Here is a 19993-nt window from a genome sequence, read left to right on the forward strand (position 1 = left end):
GCTACATGCAGGTCTTGAAGTATAGCCGATCGGAAGATGTCTGGGATGACGACTCAATGTTCAAACAGCAAACAATTGACGACCGTCGTATACTTCGCTTCGGATGCTTTATACCCTGATTGTTGAAGATCACGTCCCATTTCGAGATCCTTCAAGATCTTACCCAAATGCTGGTCTTTTCGCGTTTCGCGTGCGATTTGTTCGGCTTTGATGGGCAGTTGCTGGATCTGGTTGAGCATGAACATTTCGAATTCGTCTTGATCTTCATTTCCTCCCCTGCGAAGAGAAAGACTGTTGACGTGAGGATGTGTGGCAGGACTTGGTATGCGGGAGCAGTAGTCCGCATTTTTATTCTCATTGGTTGATCTGTAAACCACATCGAAGTTGAAATGAGCTAGGTAGTCAGCATAGTTGGCCATACGACTGATGCATAGCGTTGGCAGCGACTTCTCAGGATGCAGGATCTGTGTCTACGGTTTGTGGTCCGTTATAAGCGTAAACTTTCGTGCATACAGATACTTGAAGAACTTCTTTACGGCCCAAACGATCGCTAAAGCTTCTTTATCAATAACCGGGTAGCGTTGCTCCGTTGCCGATAATGTCGAGCTTGCGTATGCTATGGGTCGCTCTGTACCGTTGCTTAATCGGTGCGAAAGTACTGCGCCTAGCCCAGTCTTACTTGCGTCGGTGGCTAGCACTAAGGGTAGTGTAGCATCGTACTGCATGAGTACCTGAGGCGATATTAGGATGCTCTTGATGTCGCGGTATGCTGCATCGGCTTCAGATGTCCACTCGAATTCTTCTGCTGCTAGTAGCTTGCGTAACGCCTTGGCTCTTGTCGATAGATCAGGTATGAAAGCTGAGTAGTATGTAGCTTTGCCTAGAAACAACTGTACTTCTTCGAAAGTGGAGGGTACGGGTGCGTCGCGAATCGCTTCGATATGTTTCGTCGACTTGTGAAGTCCGTCACCCATTCGGTGACCCAAACACTCGAGTGATGGTGTTGCAAAGACACACTTGGAGCGATTCAGTCTTAAACCGCTTTCTTTGATCTGACTTAATGTGTTTGTTAGAACTTGCAGCAGCTCGTCGAAGTCCTTGGCAAAAACGATAATATCGTCAAAGAAACTCACGACATTTGTCAGACCACGAAGAACTTCCTCCATTCGACGTTGCCAGATTGCCGGTATGTTGGCTGCACCGTATACGGCTCTGGTTGGACGAATGAGCCCATGCGTTGTTGTGTTGAGGGTTAACACTTGGCGAAACTGTTCGTCTATAGGAAGGTGGGTGTATGCATCAGTTACATCCAAATGGCAAAAGAGTGTAGCACCTTTCATTCGGTTAAAGATGTCCTCGATGCGTGGAATTGGATGTTCATCTACAATCATCAAAGGGTTAACCGTAGGTTTGTAATTACCTGTTATTCTCAATTTGCCATTCTTCTTGACTACCACATGCGTCGGTGATGCCCACTCCGAGTAGTCGACCTTTTCGTAAAAACCCGATCTGATTTTCTTTTCGATCTCTTCTGCGTACCGCTCTCGCAACGCGTGAGGAACGTCGCGTGCTTTGGCGAATACTGGTGATGCGTTTTGCTTTAAGTGCACTTTAGCTGGGGGACCCACGAGCTTGCCTGGAGAATCGCTGAAGACAGAGCTAAAGCTGTCTAATATTCTTGCTAGCTGCTTTTCCCGATCTGGAGTCAACGTGCTTTCTATCGAATGGATGGGTGTTTGCGCGGAGAACAGCTCGTTCAGATTGATCTGATCAGCAAAGTGTGAGATCCATTCTCGTCCCAGCAGTGAATCAGATACTCCAGATACCACGTACAATTGTTCTGAACGTGTTCTCATACCGATGGTTACCTGCACCTTTAAGCGACCGACACATGTAACGCGATGTCCGGTGTAGCTGGAAAATTGTCTATCGCTTGGCTGCAATGTATAGAGGGGTTTTATTAGTCTCAATGTTTCTTCGGCTATGATTGAACAGGGGGCACCAGTGTCTAGCTCCATATTTAACGATTTACCATCAATTTTTACCTCTACCATCTTCTTTGCACTCGATGGCGTGTTGTGAATATGGTTGAGTCGTTGTACCTGGTCGATAGTGCTAGATGGTAATGAACAATCGGATAGCGAATATCGGTGATTAGACTTACCCGCTCTGCAAACCTTCGCGAGGTGACCCTTCTTACGGCAATTATTGCATTTTGCGTTGCGGTACGGACACTCGCTTCTGATGTGCGGTCCTCCACAGCCGATGCAAGTAGTTTGATGACTGCCGTGTGTTTTGTTGGGTGCGATGGTCTGTGGTGCGTTCGTATGTGGTTTGTTTGTGGCACGTCGGTGTTTCTGGGGTCGCTTCATTCCAGGTTTTTCGAAACCTAGCTTGTTGGTCGCTTCTGACACTTGTGTTGTCGTTTTGATGTCCCGGGCGATGTTTCTGGTTGCTTCCAACGCAAGCGCTATGTCGAGTGCTTCCTTGAATGTTGTTGGATTTTTGGCGACAATCTCGTCACAGATGTCGCGTTCCGTTAATCCGTGTAACATTTGCTCAACGAGCATACGGTCAAGGAAGTTGTCGTACTCGCAATAAGCGGAACCTTGCTTCAGTCGAAGCACATATTGGGTGATGGTTTCCCCTCGCTGCTGAACAATAGTGCGAAACTTTATACTCTCGGCGTATTTGTTTTTCTTTTCATCCCAATGAGCAACCAGAGTTTTTCGGAGATCTTCGTATGTCACGTCTTGGGGCTGTTTCGGTGCAATCAAAAACTTAAGCGACGTGTTGAGCTCCGCTCCCATATGTACACGGGCATAATCCGCATATAATGTGTCGGGAACTTTACTCAACTTGAGCGCCCACTCGAACCGATCAAAGTAATCCGCAACTGTTGTTCCCTCGCTGGTACGGTACTCCGGCATGGTGAAAGACGGTGGTTTCGGACGTGGCGCTTCCGCGTTGTCTCCGGAAGTGCGAAGAGAGGCACTGATTTGCTCGACAGCCGGTCCGATGGATGCCTTCAACGATTGCCCGATCATTTGCGCAAGAGCGTCCATCAGCTCCATGTTTTGGTTCTCGTTCGCCATCGTTTTTCCATTTTTCCGGTGTTAGCAGGAGGATTGTACGCGCGTGGTGACGCTAACCTCACTTTCTGCTGAGCGGTGTGTGTGTGTGAGTGAGTGTGTGAATGTATCGATGTTATATCAGGCGGTGCGTCGCGTGACCGCTGAAATCGATGTATTCACTAATGCTTGGGGGCTTATCCCACTTCTGACACCAAAAAATTGTTATGTATATAACTAATTTAAGCTTTATTCACTATTTAACACACAAAATTGGTAACGGATGGAATGACGCAATGTGTTCAGAGAAGCCCAGAATCTTCGAACGACCCAATTAACATTATACCTCAGATCCACTTGTCAAAGTGACAGTAGCCGAAACGTCTTAGACCAAGGTCAATACATAACACTGTTTCTTCAAATACTCTTGGAAATTTTTCCATAAGCTTTTCTTTCACTTCTTCCGATTGTATGCCGATTGTACTAGTGAAATCAATCGGCACACTTTCGGGTGAGTAAAATTTCATTCCAATTCAACTTTAAGAACTGCATCCACTCTCGTCCCAATAAAGGGCGTCTATTAGAATTTACAACAAATAATCTGAGTTTTGTTTTTGTGTTTCCTATTCCTACTTCGATCAAAATGGTTCCGTATAATTCAATTTCCTTTCCACAATATATGCTCAATCTTATTTTTGACGGCAACAGTAAATAATCTTTAAACCACTTAAGTTTATCTTGAAGGTTGATAATTGAAACTGGGGATCCCGTATCTATTTCGAATTTAATCACTTGTTTGTTCACTAGTAAGTCCAAAAATATTTTTGGTGCATATACAGAATCTTCACTTTTTATGTTACTCACTACAACTGTATTTACCTCTTCTTCTTCCTCCTCGCTGTCGTGAATTTCCTCGACGACATTAACCTTTTTCTTCGTGTTGTTTCGACACACACGCTGCAGATGTCCAACCTTTTTGCACTTCAAACAAGTAGTAGTGGCATGTCTGCACATGTTTGCCATGTGCCCATCACTACCACATCTATAGTATTTCAGCGCTGCTAGCTTGTAGTTCTTTTGTTTTAGCTCCGGCTTCTGAGATTTTTCTACGAACTTCACTTCGGCTGCGGCTGCTTCATTTCTCACAATGCCTATTCCTTGTTGCGTTGCTTCCATAGCTGATGCTAATGTGTTTGCCTTTTCCCATGTAAGCTCCTTCTCTTCCAACAGCGTGGTTTGCATGGCTTTGTTTTGCAATCCGAAGACAAATTGATTTCTTAACGCCTTGTTCAGGTATTCGGCGAACCCACAAAATCTTGCTTCTTTCTGGAGCACTTTGGCGTATTCCGCAACCGTTTCACCTTCTTGCTGTTTTCGTTGCCAAAATTTTAACAATTCTACCATTTCCAATGGTCTGGGTTCGTAGTGGGAAGTTAATTTATGCACTACTTCCTGGTAGGTCAATCCCGCCGGTTCTTTGGGTAAGGCTAAATCACACAGGGTGTTGTAGCATTCCATACCCATGTAATACAAGAGCAATGGTCTCTTTTTCTCCGGCTGCAAATCCATCATCTCCATTGCTGTCTCCAACCGTTTTACCCATCTCTTCCATGTTAACACTTCTTCGTTGAATGGTTCGATGTAGACATTTTGAGTCGGATTACTCATTTTGATAAACTTTTCCCCTACGGGTAGACTTGAACAAACACTGTTTTTTTTTTGTTTTTCTCTTTGTAAACAAGGGTAAAACGCAATTAAATATATTTCGGAAGATGAATAAAAGGACCGAAGGCAGAAGTCCTACTCAAACAACGATCTTGTCCGTTCGGCAGGCGGTTTCCGAGTGTTCCGCCGCGATGACGTTTCCTATATTTTCATTTTGACGTTTCTGACTCTAAGAAATGTGTACAAGATTGTTACAAAATAAGGTTCTTAAATTATAGAAGCCTACACCTCGGCTATCCTGACACTTAAATTGTCCTCAATTTTAATTCATAGACAACTTCCTCAGTTTTCTTTATCGTATTCGCAAGGTTCACTCCATTTCTTAACCTTATTTCGCTCTATTACGCCTTCATAAGGCAATTGAGTTACTTGACAGCCTATCCCTTATGACATAGCGATCGTTAGATAAAACCTTATGTACTACATACGGGCCCTTATATTTAGGGATCAGTTTCTTGTTATGGGCAGTACTGTTGTCAATATTACGCATTACTACATAGTCGCCAACTTTATATGTAACGGCAGGTTTATGGATCTTCCGAAAATATTCCTCATTCAATCGCTGAGACTTGGTAATGTTATTTGAAGCTGCTGTACGAATATCATTTAAGTCTTGGCGCTCAACTCCCCGGCGATCATCCAAAAATTCTTCTAGTTCATCAACAAGATGTCCACGTTGTTGAATGCCAAACAAAAGTATAGAGGGGGGGAATTTTGTACTGGAATGGACAGTATTGTTTAAAGCATATTCGGCGTCTATTAAATGTAGATTCCAATCATCGTGTTCATGAGAATCGGAGAGTTTGCTTAATATGGGTCGAATCACCCGGTTGACCCTTTCGACCTGCCCGTTGGCCTGTGGTGACGCAGTAGCATTCAGAATATGCTCTATTTGCTGTGATTCTAAGAAGTTCTTAAAATAGTTCGATGTAAAACAGGTGCCACGGTCACTAATAATCCTTTTGGGTCGGCAGTTCGAGTTCGTTGAGCGGCACTTGGTCCGCTATTTCTTCGCTGAATTCTGCAACTTGCGGATGGTAAACTGCAGCTGACGTTACGGGTTTCGGGTTCTTGCACTCCCGGTGCGTATGACCCATTTGATGGCATTTGAAACACAACCCTTTTGGACGGTGCGGCATCGGACAATCGCTCTGGTAATGACCGTATTGAGAGCAATTGAAACAACGGGGTGGCTCGTCTTTGTTATTCTTCCCATCTGGACGAAGAGGCACAGTAGCAGGTTTGCTGCAGAGGAACGCTGGTGTAGAGGGAGTGCCGCGAGTTGCACGAATCGACTCGTATTTCCGCAACAAAACTTTGAGGTGCTCCAGCGATTCAGCAGCGAAACGTATTGCTGATGTGTTAATTGGGTCACCGATTCCGTCTATTATGATGTTGATTAGCTCCTCTTCCGGAATCACAGTGCCCACAATTTGCTCCATCTCCAACACGTATCGAGTGATACTCTCGCGCTGTAACAGGCGCCTAGCTCTTAATTTTTTAAATACTTCTTCTACCGAAGGCTTCTTGGTGAAAGTTTTCAACAGTTTATCTTTCAAATCAGCGTTAGAACGTGCGCCTGAGGTCTTGGCAAAAAGGGCTGCGGTGTCAGTAAGCAGGCGGCGCACACAGAAAAACTTCATTTCTGCATTCATAGGAAATATGCTACATGCATGGTCGAATTCCTGGAACCATAGTTCCACTCCAACTCCATTTTCACCATCAAACTTTCCCACATAATCATCCAGGTTAGGCACGTGTATTGGAAACTGCGTCGATAGCGCTGGTGGTGCTATTGAACAACATGGCGGTGCTGGCGGCATCGATGATGGTATTGGTGGTGGTGACGTCTGTAACAAGTGTAGAAAACTGTTTATTTAACTATTTCTAGACGACCCACATACGTGCGTGGTTTCCCTGTACAGTTACCGTTAGCGTCTGGCTGACAGCAAGCTAGCTGTCATGTCCAGTGTTGCCACAGCTGCCTTAGATGTCACATGCCAGTGCTACCAGCATCCTAACTTATTACACGCTTTCTTTTTTTTATGTACATTATTTACAAACTGATTTACGATAGGAAACTTATTTCTATACTATCCTAACTAAATATCAAATATTTTTGGAGGGTGTACAACTCTTCCACTTCTAGTTACGTATTGTCTATTTACACATGGCTCATCTGCTTCGGAACTATTACTATCTTGTTCTTGATGTACGGATGTCTCTGAATCACTCGCTGTGTAGTACGTCTCATATTCACTTCCCGTTTCTGATGACGGTGTAGTATCCTGAGATTCTAGATTAAGGTTTTCACCCCTACCTAAGCATGGATTCACAATACCGGCTTCTAAATTAGTTAGATATGCAATGGGTTTTGCATGCATAGGCTCATTGCCTGTTGGGGATATTCTTGCAATTTTAACTAAAAATCTTCTATTCCTTCTAAACATATTTCCATAAATATCTTGGACTATATACGATCTACTGTTTACTTGGCGTATAATTTTTCCTTCATTCCATTCTTTTCCTGTCTTTTTGAAATTTACCCTATCTCCTATATTCAGGACTGGCAACGTTTTCGAAGACCGATCGTAGAATTTCTTTTGATACTGGCGTCTTGATATTATCTTTCTTGCAATATACTTTTCATCAATACAATTGCGCATTAACAAAGCACTAGATATTGGTAAGCGAGACTTGAGTTGGCGACCATAGAATAACTGTGCTGGGGAAAGACCCATACTAGCAACAGGTGTGGTGTTATATTCTAGTAAATGATATTGGAAAGTTTTGATATTTTCAGCTTCATAGCATCGTTTGAGTATGTTTTTAGCTATAGCTACGCCTTTTTCAGCCAGACCATTACTTTGTGGGTACCTTGGGCTCGAAAAATTTAGGTTTATATTAGTTTCATTGCTATACGTTACAAATGCTGTTGAGTTGAATGGCACATTGTCACATCTAATTTGAGTGGGATAACCATTATCACAAAAGATACTATCTAGAATATCTATAACACATCTGATTGATTTTTCGTTAAATTTTCTAGATATTAAATATCCTGAATATGAGTCTATTAACGCAATGTAATCATTTCCTGCGTATTCATATAAATCTATACCCACTCGTTCGAACGGATAACCAGGAGGTTCATCCTGTATAAGAGGTTCCTTTTGCTGGTTTCGAGTGAACTTTTCACACACATTACATGCTTTGACGAGTTCAGTGATATCATTTGTCATACCAGGCCAAAAGAATAGAGATCTTGCTCTTGCAAGTGTTTTTTTTTCTATACCCAAGAGAGGAGCATGCAACCATTTGGATATGGTTGGTTGCATTAATGTAGGAATGATTAAACGCTGCTCCTTGAACAATAATCCATTTTCGAAATGCATCAAATGTCGATGTTTAAAGAACAATTGCCCGAATGAATCCAGATTGTGGTAATGTGGCCAGCCTTGTTTGACATATTCAATAATTCGGCAGTATCTTTCATCAGTTTTTAGCTTTTCTAAATAATAGTTTATAAAGGATGGCAAATTAAATCATAAGGACCGAAGGCACAGAATTACACGTGTTGTTCGAACGCTGACCAAACGTGAATTGCTTTTTTTTCTTTTCTGACAGTCTTGCCTCCCATGACAGTTCCAGGTTGTACAATTTGAAGTGACAGTTGACATGTTTGCAGTAGTTGCATTGAAGTAGTGTTTGACATTTGCCTACAGCTCGGCCATCCTGATTATTCAATTGCCCTCAATTTAATCTAAACACTTTTAGCCTGAATGTTGCCGCCGTTAATCTTCGTTAGCGTCCAGATGTTAACAGGGTTCTTACCATTTTCTTAACTTATTTGCCTCTAACACGCCATTATATGGCATTTGTGTTACCTGACAACCATCAATATCTCTGATGACGTAGCGGTCATTTGGAAACACTTTATATATTTCATATGGCCCTTTATACTTCGGAATTAATTTCTTATTAGTATTAGCAGTTGTATCAATATTACGTATAACTACAAGTTCTCCAATTTGAAACGTTGAAACAGGTGTATGATTCTTATTGAAATAATTTTGGTTTATGTCCTGTGATCTTTTAATGTTATCTGATGCCTTGCAACGGTTTTCGGCTAGTTCTCTATCAGTTTGTTTATTTTTCTTATCATCTAAGAATTCTGTCAATTCATCTACTTCGTTGCTCCTCTGTTCGATACCGAAAAGAAGAACAGAAGGAGCAAAATGTGTAGATGCATGTTTTGTGTTATTCAGTGCATATTCTGCTGATTGCAAATGAGAACTCCAATCACTATGGTCATGGAAATTGGAGAGTTTACTGAGGATAGGACGGAAGACACGGTTGACTCTTTCGACTTGTCCATTTGCTTGGGGGGAACTTGTTGCATTTAAGACGTGTTTAATATGGTTCTGCTCTAGAAAACTTTCAAACTGATGAGAAGTGAAACATGTCGCGCGATCTGTTATAATTCGTTTTGGACGACTGTAATAGGACATGTATTGGTTGAGAATGTTACAGACTTCTATAGCATTTGTAGAGCGAGTTGCATAAATCTTTGTAAATTTAGTGAATGCGTCGATAACTACCAAAACATACTTCTTTTGAGATCTGATTGAAGGTAAGGGGCCCAAATGGTCAATATGAAGAGTATCAAACGGTACTGATTCTTTAGGAATGCTGTATAGATTTTTATTATTGGAACGGGAAGGAGCAGAATAAATGATACACTTTAAACAATTACGAATAAAATGTTCAACTTTGGACTTCATAAACGGGAACCAGTAATGGGTACTGATTTTGTCACTAGTCTTATCTACTGCTAGGTGGCCTATCTTTTCATGGACATGACGAATAATGTTATCTGTCATTTCGCGTGGAACGTATAATTGTAGTCCTTTGGATGGAGATTCACGGTATATTAAACCATCTTGCAGAATATATCCCGTAACAGATCCTGACTCCAATTTGGTTTTAATCTCCTCAATATCATTATCTCGGGCTTGGGCTATTTGCAATTGAAAGTCCAGGTCAATTTCATTGACAGCGCAACTAGCTTCCAACCTACTCAGAGCATCTACATGACTCATAGAAGTACCGGCTCGATGTTGAATGGAGTAGTCATAGTTTTCAAGGAAAAGCGACCATCTAGCGATTTTCGCTGATGTGTTACGATTTTTAAGGGTTTCCACGAGTGAGTTGCAATCTGTTATAATTTTTATTTTGATACCATGAACATATACGTGAAAGCGTTTTAAAGCATATATTATCGATAGCGTTTCTAGTTCATAACTATGGAGTCTAGATTCTTCTGAAGTTGTGCTTTTGGAGAAAAATGCTATTGGATGAAATTTTCCATCATCTTGTTTTTGCAACAAAACCGCCCCAAATCCGGAAGAACTAGCATCACAATGCATCTCTGTCTCGCGTTTAGGGTCAAATATAGCTAACACGGGAGACAAAATAAGTTTCTCACGTAAGGCTTTGAATGCTTCTTCACATGAAGTGTCGAACTCGAAACGCGTATCATTTCGCAGCAAATTAGTCATAGGTTTTGCTATGTGCGAGAATGAAGGGACGAATCGACGAAAATACGAAAACAGTCCTAGACATCTTCGCAGCTGCTTAAGGTTCGTTGGCATAGGATAATTTTTAATAGCCGTTATGTGCCTGTCACTAGGACGTATGCCACTAGCATTTGCTTTATATCCTAGATAGTCCAGTTCCTGCTGAGCAAACCTACATTTATCTAGCCGTAATTCCAACCCGTTTTGGCGTATTTTCGTAAGGACAGCGTTAAGAGTGTTCAAATGAGAACTGAAATCAACTGAGGCAATGATAATATCGTCCAGATAAACCACCAACTTATCTGTCTCGATAAATTCACGTAGAATAGTGTTGATAAAGCGTTGAAACTCTGAAGGAGCGTTTTTTAATCCGAAGGGCATTTTAAGATACTCGTATTAACCATCAGGGGTAACAAATGAAGTATATTTAATGGAATCATCGTGCATTTTGACTTGATGAAATCTGCTTTTTAAATCTAATAATGAAAAAACTCTCTTATTACTTAAGTGTTCCAAACATGCTTCGATTAATGGTAGGGGAAAATTATCCCGAACAGTTATTTTATTAAGGGGTCTATAGTCAATGCACATACGGATTTCACCATTCTTCTTTCGAACCAAAACAAGAGCTGAAGCATAGGGTGAATTGGATGGACGAATAATATTTTTTTTTTTCAATAATTCGTTTACTATCTCCCGCACCTGTCCTCGCTCTCCATATGAAAGTCGACGCGGTTTTGTGAACAAAGGTGTATCGTGTATAAGACTGATTTTCATGCTGTGAGCATTTGGAATAATGTTTTCAGATGGATAATTTATATAGTTTTGATTTATGGAACACAATACAGCAGCATTTTCGTCTTCAGATAAATGGTTACCAACAACCAGTTCGGCTGCATCATCAAACAGATCAATTGCACATATATCCTCGAATGCTTCATTTTGAGTGTCATGATATTCCGAAGGGCATAATCGTTCTAATTTAGGCGGTATCATATCTATTGTGTTTTGAGCTAACGGATTACACTGAGCCGATGATGACATGCATGTTTCTCTTTTATGAATGATAGATTCTTTATTCAATTCAATGTTTGAGTTGTTTTTGCAAAGAAAAATATTAAATTTTTTTAATAGGTCACGACCAATAATCATGCCAAGCAATGCTTTCACTGGGTAGAATAATGAATTGATGCGCCGCTTCATTATTTTGAAGCTTGATTGTGCAAGATACCTGTCCGCAAATAACCAGCATATGATTTCCGAGGCCCTGATATCGAGATGTTGAAGGAGGTTTTAAAAAGAGTTTTGGAACTATAGCACAATCGATAAAGCTCACTGGGCTTCCTGTATCAAGGAGAGAACGCACGCATGTCAACACTTTGCTCTGATTATTCTGATTAACGAAGGCAACACTCACCTCTTGAAATTCTTCTAAAATCGTGTTAATTGTTTCTTGTCGTGTTGTTTCCTGATCCTGACAATGAGCTGCAGCCGCAGGAACAACGATTTTGCTAGGACAATCCCGGGAAGCGTGTCCTACTTGATGACATTTAAAGCACGATCCTGATGGTCGACGTGGCAAAGGACAGGAACTCTGGTAATGCCCAAATTTAGAGCAGTTGTAGCATCTCACTTCGCCTTGTTGGTTTTCCGATGTTCTGAACACATTGGTTGGTTTCCGTATAGCCCCTGATGATGCCGATGTAGCGTTGTTATGAGGACGGATTTGCTCGTATCGTTTCAGTAGCAGCTTTAATTCTTCCATGGACTTTGCGGCAAAACGAATTGATGCGGTGTTGATGGGATCACCGATTCCATCAATGATGATATTTACTATTTCTTCTTCTGGAATAGCTGTATCATACGCCAAGGTCTGCATGTCCAGAATATATCGTGTGATGGATTCGTTTGGTGCTAGACGTCGTGCTCGAAGCTGCTTGTAAACGCCTTCCAAGGATTTTTTAACGCTGAATGTTTTTACCAAACTATCCTTCAACTCATTGTATGATGTAGCTTCGATCGATTTTGCAAATAGTGCCGCCGTACCAGTGAGCAATCGTCGAGTACAATGGAACTTCATGGCATTATCCAATGTATATGGGGAAAAGGCCCGCTCCAGTTCTTTGAACCATCGCTCAATGTTGTCGTTGTTATCGCCGCTGAATGTATCAACAAATTCTTCGAATTTGATGATTGCAGGTAGTGACCCCATTGGGTTAGTAACTGGAGCCTGTAGAGCTGCGATACGTTGCTTTAGCTCGAGAATTTCGATTTGTTGTTTTAGCATCGCTATTTCACAATTTACACTGGGAATGGAGTTAGGAATGGTAGTTGGGTCACGATCTTCATTTTGTAAAATGGCGGCGGTGGCGTCGTTCTCTTCTGGCAACATGGTGGTGGTGTAGTTCGCTTCGCTGACACTTGGTAAAGCGAGTGCGTCTTCCATTTTAGAACCTCCAACAGCGGCTGGACCATCATGAACAGTCCCCTTCACATTTCCAACAGTAGCTGCATAGAGCTCGCGTATTTGCGAGATAGTAGCAGTCAGCGGCACGGAAATATCGGCGTGTTCGAGCGCGCACAGCATTTCGTCTTTCGTTAACATTTTGCTCACTTTTTACTGCGAGGATTTCACGTTTAACCGATGCTGAAGAATTTCACTTTGTTGTTTATGGTATCCCACTTCTGAGATATAAAGGATGGCAAATTAAATCATAAGGACCGAAGGCACAGAATTACACGTGTTGTTCGAACGCTGACCAAACTTGAATTGCTTTTTTTTATTCTTCTTTTTCTGACAGTCTTGTCTCCCATGACAGTTCCAGGCTGTACAATTTGAAGTGACAGTTGTGTTTGACATTTGCCTACATTATGGATGTTACGTCCGAAGACGGCCTACGTTGTGTTTTTTTTTTTTTTTTGAAACCAATATTCTCTTTCAATTATTAGGTGGCTCTGAAAAGAGCCGATTGGATTGGCTTGGCTTCCCTCCGCGGTGTGATCGAGAATGACCGCGCTTTGCGATCAGCACCTCTTTTATAGCTTTCGGAAAAGAAGCCGAGTGTTCTAAATTTCTGCGACGAGCACTTTCTCGTCGCACGGCAGCTCACACTTTCTGGAACGCTTTGACAAAAGCGCTCCACACGGTTCGACTTCTTGGAAGCCGAGTATGGAAACGGCGGCACGTGTGGCGTGGATTCGTTATTGTTCTTATTGGTGCCTGTGTGCTCTGGATCCACTGTTGTTGTTATTTTAGTTCGGGATCGAACATACCGGCCACCTTTTGGGAATACATTTCCCAAAATTTACACTTCCTGATGACACTCCAATGCACAAATTTTGGAAACTGGACGTTTGATGATCCCATTCGCTGTACGAAGAGTCACGACACGTGTCACTGAATCTGGTCCAGGATGTTTTTCCACTATACGCGCCAAAGGCCACTTCACTGCTGGTAATTGCTCGTCTTTCACTATCACCAAATCACCTACATTCAGCTCCTGAATGCTCCGTTTGACGTTGCGATGACCGTTTAACGACTTCACATACTCGTTGCGCCAACGGTGCCAGAAACCCTGGGCATATCTCTGAACAAGCTGATACTGCGACAGGCGATTAAGCGGGAGATGGGATAGTTCAGGTTCGGGAATTACTTGTGGTTTCTTGAGCATCAAAAAATGTGCAGGAGTTAACGCCTCTAGGTCATTAGGATCTTGTGAAAGGGGGACAAGAGGTCTGGAATTCATATGGCCTTCTATCTTTGCTAAGATAGTAATCATAGCTTCGTAAGCCAACTGAGCTGCACCAAGCTGACGTACTAAGTGAGTTTTTGCCACCTTTACTGCAGCTTCCCATAAGCCGCCGAAGTTGGGAGCGCGAGGTGGAATCATATGCCACTGGATACTGTCTTTGGCCATATAGTCACTGATTTTTTCACTGTCACGCTGAAGAAGAACGTATAGTTCGTGCAAGGCATGTTTGGCACCTACGAAATTAGTGCCATTGTCGGAATACAAATGCTTCGGCTTGCCCCTTCTGGCCACAAATCTATCCAGCGCCATTAAGAAAGAAGGGGTACTCAGATCACTAACGAGTTCTAAATGAACAGCCTTTGTGCTCATACAAACAAACACTGACACGTAACACTTGGGAGAAGCTGCCTTACGGTGTGTTGGGCGCAAATAAAACGGTCCACAGTAATCGATTCCAACGCAAGCGAACACTTCGTTTACCGTAACACGTGACACTGGTAGCTGACCAATAGGTTGTGCTATTGGAACTGGATTGGCCCTTATGCACCGATAGCAGGTTCGAAGTACACTACGAACGGCCCGCATGCCATTCAGAATCCACACTTCATCACGCAGGGACGAAAGGGTCATTGTAACTCCACCGTGTAATGTTTTATGATGCTGATCCCTGATCAAAAGACGCGTAAATGGGTGAAATGCTGGCAAAAGAACTGGATGCTTCCCATCAAATGCCATATTTGATTCACGCAACCGGCCACCAACGCGTAATAATCCACAAGAATCGAGGAATGGATTCAACAATCGAATGGATGAGCTCTTTGTTAGACACTTTCCCTTTGTGATAGCGCGAATATCGTCTGAAAACACTTCTCTTTGCACCATATGGAACAGGATCGTTTTAGCCGACTGTAACTCTTTCACTGTTAACGAAGACGAAAACTGTTTTGGTTCACGCTTGCGAATATTGTTGATGAATCTAACACAGAATCCAAAAACCCTTAACAGCCGTTGAAACGATGAAAATCGCTTGAAGATTAGATCCGTCTCAGCAACTTGAGCCGTGAGAACGATGGCTCTTTTCTCCAACTCTGTTTCACCTTTCTCGCCGAAGTGTTGAGAAGGCCAAGATGATTTGACTCCGCCAAGCCACGAGGGACCATTTCTCCATAGATCACTGTTTAGAAGCTCGACTGTTGATATACCCCGAGAGATCATATCGGCTGGGTTTTCTTTTCCGGAGACATGTTGCCACTGCGCACCATGTGTTATGTCTTGTACTTCAGCTACCCGGTTGGCCACAAACGGTTTCCATGTTCTGGGAGCTGCCTTGAGCCACTGAAGCGTAACAGTTGAATCAGACCAAAAGAAACACTCGTCGAATTTGGTGTCTAATGCATACACCACCTTTTGGTAGAGTCGAGCTCCAAGCAAGGCGGCAGACAGCTCTAATCGCGGAATTGTTAAAGGTTTCAGTGGAGCCACTCTTGATTTCGACGCTAATAATGTTATGCATATTGAACCGTTGCTGTCGATTGATCTGATGTATATGCATGCACCATAGGCCACTTCAGAAGCATCAACAAAGCAATGTAGCTCTGCATGCTGATGTTCTGGTATGAATGCAAACCTAGCTATGCGAAATTGTGCTAAGTTTGCTATTTGTTGCAGAAATTCTGTCCACTTTTCTTGCAACTTATGAGGAACTGGCACATCCCAGTCCAAGCTCTGCAACCACAATTGTTGCATGATGATTTTCGCACGTATAGTCACTGGTGTAATAAGACCGAGGGGATCATAGAGTTGAGCTATTGATGACAATATACTGCGTTTTGTGTGAATAGTGGACTTGTTTTCAATAGAGACATTCATACGAAATGAATCTGCTTCGGGTTCCCAGCAAATGCCCAGTGTCTTGATGCTTTCTTCAGCTTCAAACTTTATGGCGGATTGTGTTCCAAGAAGTTCTGCAGGGAGATCCGCTAGCACCTCTAGCGAATTGGAACACCACTTTCGAAGACAAAATCCACCTTTTTCGAGAAGAGCATTGAGTTGATCACGCAGTTCTTTTGCTTCTGCAATACTTCCCGCTCCTGCTAGTAGATCATCCACATACAGGTTTTGTTTCACAGCGGCACTGGCTTTGGGGTATTGCTTACCTTCATCATGAGCAAGCTGTAACAATGTGCGTGTTGCTAAGAATGCTGAGGGTGCCAAGCCATATGTCACTGTGCTTAGTTCGTATGATCGGATGGGCTGAGCATTGTCAAATCTCCATAAAATACGTTGCAGATGCCGATCATCTGGATGCATTGTTACTTGTCGGTACATCTTTGCTATGTCAGCGACAATAGCTACACGATATTTTCGGAAACGAATTACTAAAGTTAGCAACTCCTCCTGAACCACGGGACCAACTAGCAGAGCTTCGTTCAATGACTTTCCAGTCGTAGTTTTAGCAGAGGCGTCGAAAACAACTCTCAGTTTCGTAGTAGAACTGGACTCTTTCAACACCGGATGATGTGGAAGATAATATGCACCGATTTTTTCTTCTTGATTTTCAGAAACAACAGCCATGTGCCCCAGGTCTAAATATTCCTGCATGAAGTCGTGGTATTGGCTTTTGAGGCAAGCATCCTTCGACAATCTTTTCTCAAGAAGGTGAAATCTTTTCAATGCATTGGTTTTCGACTCACCTATTATTTCCTTGAAGTTGGGCTGCTTGGGCATTTGAACAATATAACGGCCGCTTCCATCACGCGAAACGGTTTGTTGAAAATGCCTTTCACACTCCTTTTCATCAAAAGAGTATTCGCTCACCTGGAGTTCCTCGATCTTCCAGAATCGCTCCAATTGTTCTTCGATCGTAGGACGGACGGCTACCACATTGCACCGAACCGCATCACTCGATATAGCAGGAATGTTACCGGTCATAATCCAGCCGAAAACACTTTCGACCAGCACGCCTTTGTTTGGTAGACTATATCTACCGTCACACAATAGTGAGTAGAAATACCCTGCTCCAATAATCATATCGATACGACCGGGCGTGCAGAAATGCGGGTCTGCGAGAGGATATGATGCAGGTATATTCCACTTTTGCACTGGGACTTCGTGGGATGGAGTATCACACGCCACTTTTCGCAACACTAAGAAGTCCATTTCCGCCGAATAGTTGGTAACGCGCGACTGTACCTTTGCACGAACTTCATGATTGGCACTGGATTCTATTCCGTCGACACCAACGATCAAAATGTTCACTTTTTTCCGCGGCAAATGCAATTGTTGACACAGCGACTCACTAATGGCGTTAGGTTGCGAACCATTGTCCAACAGCGCACGCACGAGATGCCTTTGTCCATATGCATCATTTACTTCCAACAACACAGTTGAAAGCAACACGTTTTTGGATACACGATCAACACTATTTACATGCGCAGCTGCCATAATGCTCGAATCAGACGAACCTTTTTCACAGGGCTGTTTAGCATCTTCCACGAAATGTAGCAATGTGTGATGCTTCTTTTTGCATTGCTGGCACGTATATCTTGATCGGCATGATTTTGCAAAATGCCCCTTTTGTAGGCAATTGCCACAAAGTTCTTTGCCATTAACAGCACTCTGTCGATCCTTAGGCTTAAGATCCAGAAATGCTTGGCATTGCCATAAATAATGGTCTTTAGAGCACAAAACACAAGGAACCACATTGTTCCCTTTCATGCTTGCAGCATTGACACTAAGCCTTTTAGATGTTTTCTGGTTTGGTACCTTTGCGTTGGAAGAGCTAACACGATTTCCTACCTGCAACGCTAGAGACTCACTCGCTTGCGCTCTTTTAAGCAGAAATGCTGTCATGCTAGGATAGGTTAACAAAGCTTCCTCCTGAGCGTAGTGTTCTTCCCAAGCCTTCAACGATGCCTTGTCGAGCTTGCTGGCCAAAATTTCCATGATAATGCTACTATCATCCGAAACGGTTTCTCCTAGCTGTTTTAGAATGTCAATATGCAGCTGGAATTTGCTCACTAATTGTCGAAGCTCTTGCGCACCACTATTGATCATGGAAGGCAACCCAAATAATTCACGCGTGTGCATTTTACGTAGATACGGCTTGTTACCATACCGGTCAAGCAAAGCTTTCCATGCCACAGTATAATTTTCCGAAGAAATGGGAATTGGGTGCACTATTCCTGCCGCTTCCCCTTTCAATGACGCGCGCAGGTAATGAAACTTTTGTATAGGTGCGATATCGTCACAGTTGTGCACAAGAGAAACAAAAGTGTCATGAAATAACAACCATTGCGTTACCTCGCCACTAAAAACCGGCAACGATATAGTGGGTAGTTTCACGCTTACGAGCTTTGAGCGTGGTTGCTCTTCTTTCTCCTTTTTCACTAGCTTTGATAACGCAGCCTTGGTTTCGAAAAATAGATCTTCCGTTTGCGCTAGGATATCATCGTTGCTTCTGGTAGCGTTTTCCGATTCATCTAGCTCTTCACACTCTTCATGGATCGATTGGAAACATTCCCAACACTTCACCAATCTTGCAAGACGATCAGGCACTTGATCTTGTAGCTCGGGGGTGTAATCCACTGCGAACTGCAGTGAGCGTCGCATAGACTCAATCAGCGATCGCCTTTTGGCCTGCTTGGCCTTAAGCTTGTCCGCCTTGGTCATTTTGGACTAAAAACTACACTCACACGCAAAGTCACAGGTGTTGGCGAGGGTGGAAAACTAAAGAGGTGGCCAAATATGTTTTACGTTTACAACACAAAAGAAACTTTATTAGCACATTCGATAGCTGAGATGTTAGTCGTGTCGCAGAGTTCAGAATATATAAGAAAAAGGCGCGTTTTCCATAGCGTCGCTTTTAAACGTCAAACGCGAAAAACAAAGTTCGTGCAACGGTAAATTCGTTTGACAGATGGCACAGTGGTTGTACTTTCAACACTCCTCCTCAACTAATTGTGCCATCATTCGTCGACAGTCCCAGCATTCCTGAAAACCTTCGTTGCTTTATGGTTCCCAGGGGTTTAGTGAGAACGTCAGCTAACATATCTGCCGTGGGACAGTATTCAAGCGTCAGAAGTCCTGACGCACACTGCTGCTTGACGAAATGCTCCTTCGTCTCAATATGCTTCGAGCGACGATTGGTCCGATCGGAGTTAACAAATTGAATACAACTCTGGTTGTCTTCCATAATTGTTATCGGTCCCTTCACGTGCTCGCCCATGTCGTTCAACAACCGACGAAGCCAGATCGATTCTTGTGTAGCCTCACTCAGAGCAACGTACTCCGATTCCATGGAGGATAACGTGACACTCGTCTGCTTACGGCTGGCCCAAGACACAGCTCCTCCTGCGTAGCAGAACACGTATCCTGTTGTTGACTTCCGCGTGTTGGCATCGCCGGCCCAGTCGGCATCTGAATATCCGATCAAGCCATCACCACGTCCGTCATACATCAACCGCCAATGCTTAGTTGCCTTTAAGTACCGAACGACGCGTTTGGCTGCCACCCAGTATGCTTCAGTAGGCGCACTCACTTTTCGACCGAGTATGCCCGTACTAACCGCAATATCGGGTCGCGCACACACCGATATATACAACAGACCACCAACAAGACTTCTATACTGAGTTTGATCATCCAAAGTTGCGCTCTTGTCCTGTACTTTCAAAAACCCTTCGTCCATAGGCGTTTTTGCAACTTTTGCATCACTCAAACCAAACTTATGGATTAGTTTTTCAATATAGTTTTCGAGGCTAACACTATATTCACCATTTTTCTGTTTGATTTCGAGTCCCAAGAAATAACTCACTTTTCCGAGATCAGTCATTTCAAAAAGGTCACTTAAGGTTTGGTATACAGTGTC

General features: G+C 43.0%; 3 protein-coding genes across 3 annotated transcripts in view; 1 reads left to right on the forward strand and 2 right to left on the reverse strand.

Moving 5' to 3' along the window:
* LOC118507506 (translin-associated protein X) overlaps positions 1-19993 on the forward strand; it is a 168194-nt gene that overhangs the window by 140139 nt on the left and 8062 nt on the right. The window lies entirely within an intron of this gene.
* On the reverse strand, positions 54-3095 carry LOC118502376. Its single transcript, XM_036034596.1, has 4 exons — positions 2046-3095; positions 1421-1937; positions 514-1276; positions 54-366 (listed from the first exon to the last, which is right to left on the reverse strand). The coding sequence occupies exons 1-4, from the start codon at positions 3093-3095 to the stop codon at positions 54-56; spliced, it is 2643 nt and encodes an 880-aa protein (XP_035890489.1).
* On the reverse strand, positions 13681-18823 carry LOC118502377. Its single transcript, XM_036034598.1, has 4 exons — positions 16821-18823; positions 14879-15047; positions 14608-14794; positions 13681-13977 (listed from the first exon to the last, which is right to left on the reverse strand). Exons 1-4 carry the CDS (start codon positions 18796-18798, stop codon positions 13681-13683), a joined length of 2631 nt encoding a protein of 876 aa, XP_035890491.1. The 5' UTR covers positions 18799-18823.

This window comes from Anopheles stephensi, chromosome 2 (genome assembly GCF_013141755.1).
Source record: "Anopheles stephensi strain Indian chromosome 2, UCI_ANSTEP_V1.0, whole genome shotgun sequence".
In the NCBI taxonomy this organism is placed as follows: Eukaryota; Metazoa; Arthropoda; class Insecta; order Diptera; family Culicidae; genus Anopheles; species Anopheles stephensi.

Coding starts and splice junctions, on each gene's coding strand:
- LOC118502376 (XM_036034596.1), bottom strand. CDS start 3,095: ATGGCGAACGAGAACCAAAACATGGAGCTGATGGACGCTCTTGCGCAA. Junction 1,938..2,045: donor GTGCAAAGAAGATGGTAGAG/GTAAAAATTGAT, acceptor TATACATTGCAG/CCAAGCGATAGACAATTTTC. Junction 1,277..1,420: donor TGGCAAATTGAGAATAACAG/GTAATTACAAAC, acceptor ACCTTCCTATAG/ACGAACAGTTTCGCCAAGTG.
- LOC118502377 (XM_036034598.1), bottom strand. CDS start 18,798: ATGACCAAGGCGGACAAGCTTAAGGCCAAGCAGGCCAAAAGGCGATCG. Junction 14,795..14,878: donor TTATTACGCGTTGGTGGCCG/GTTGCGTGAATC, acceptor TCTTTTGATCAG/GGATCAGCATCATAAAACAT. Junction 13,978..14,607: donor TACCAGTGTCACGTGTTACG/GTAAACGAAGTG, acceptor CGCCTGTCGCAG/TATCAGCTTGTTCAGAGATA.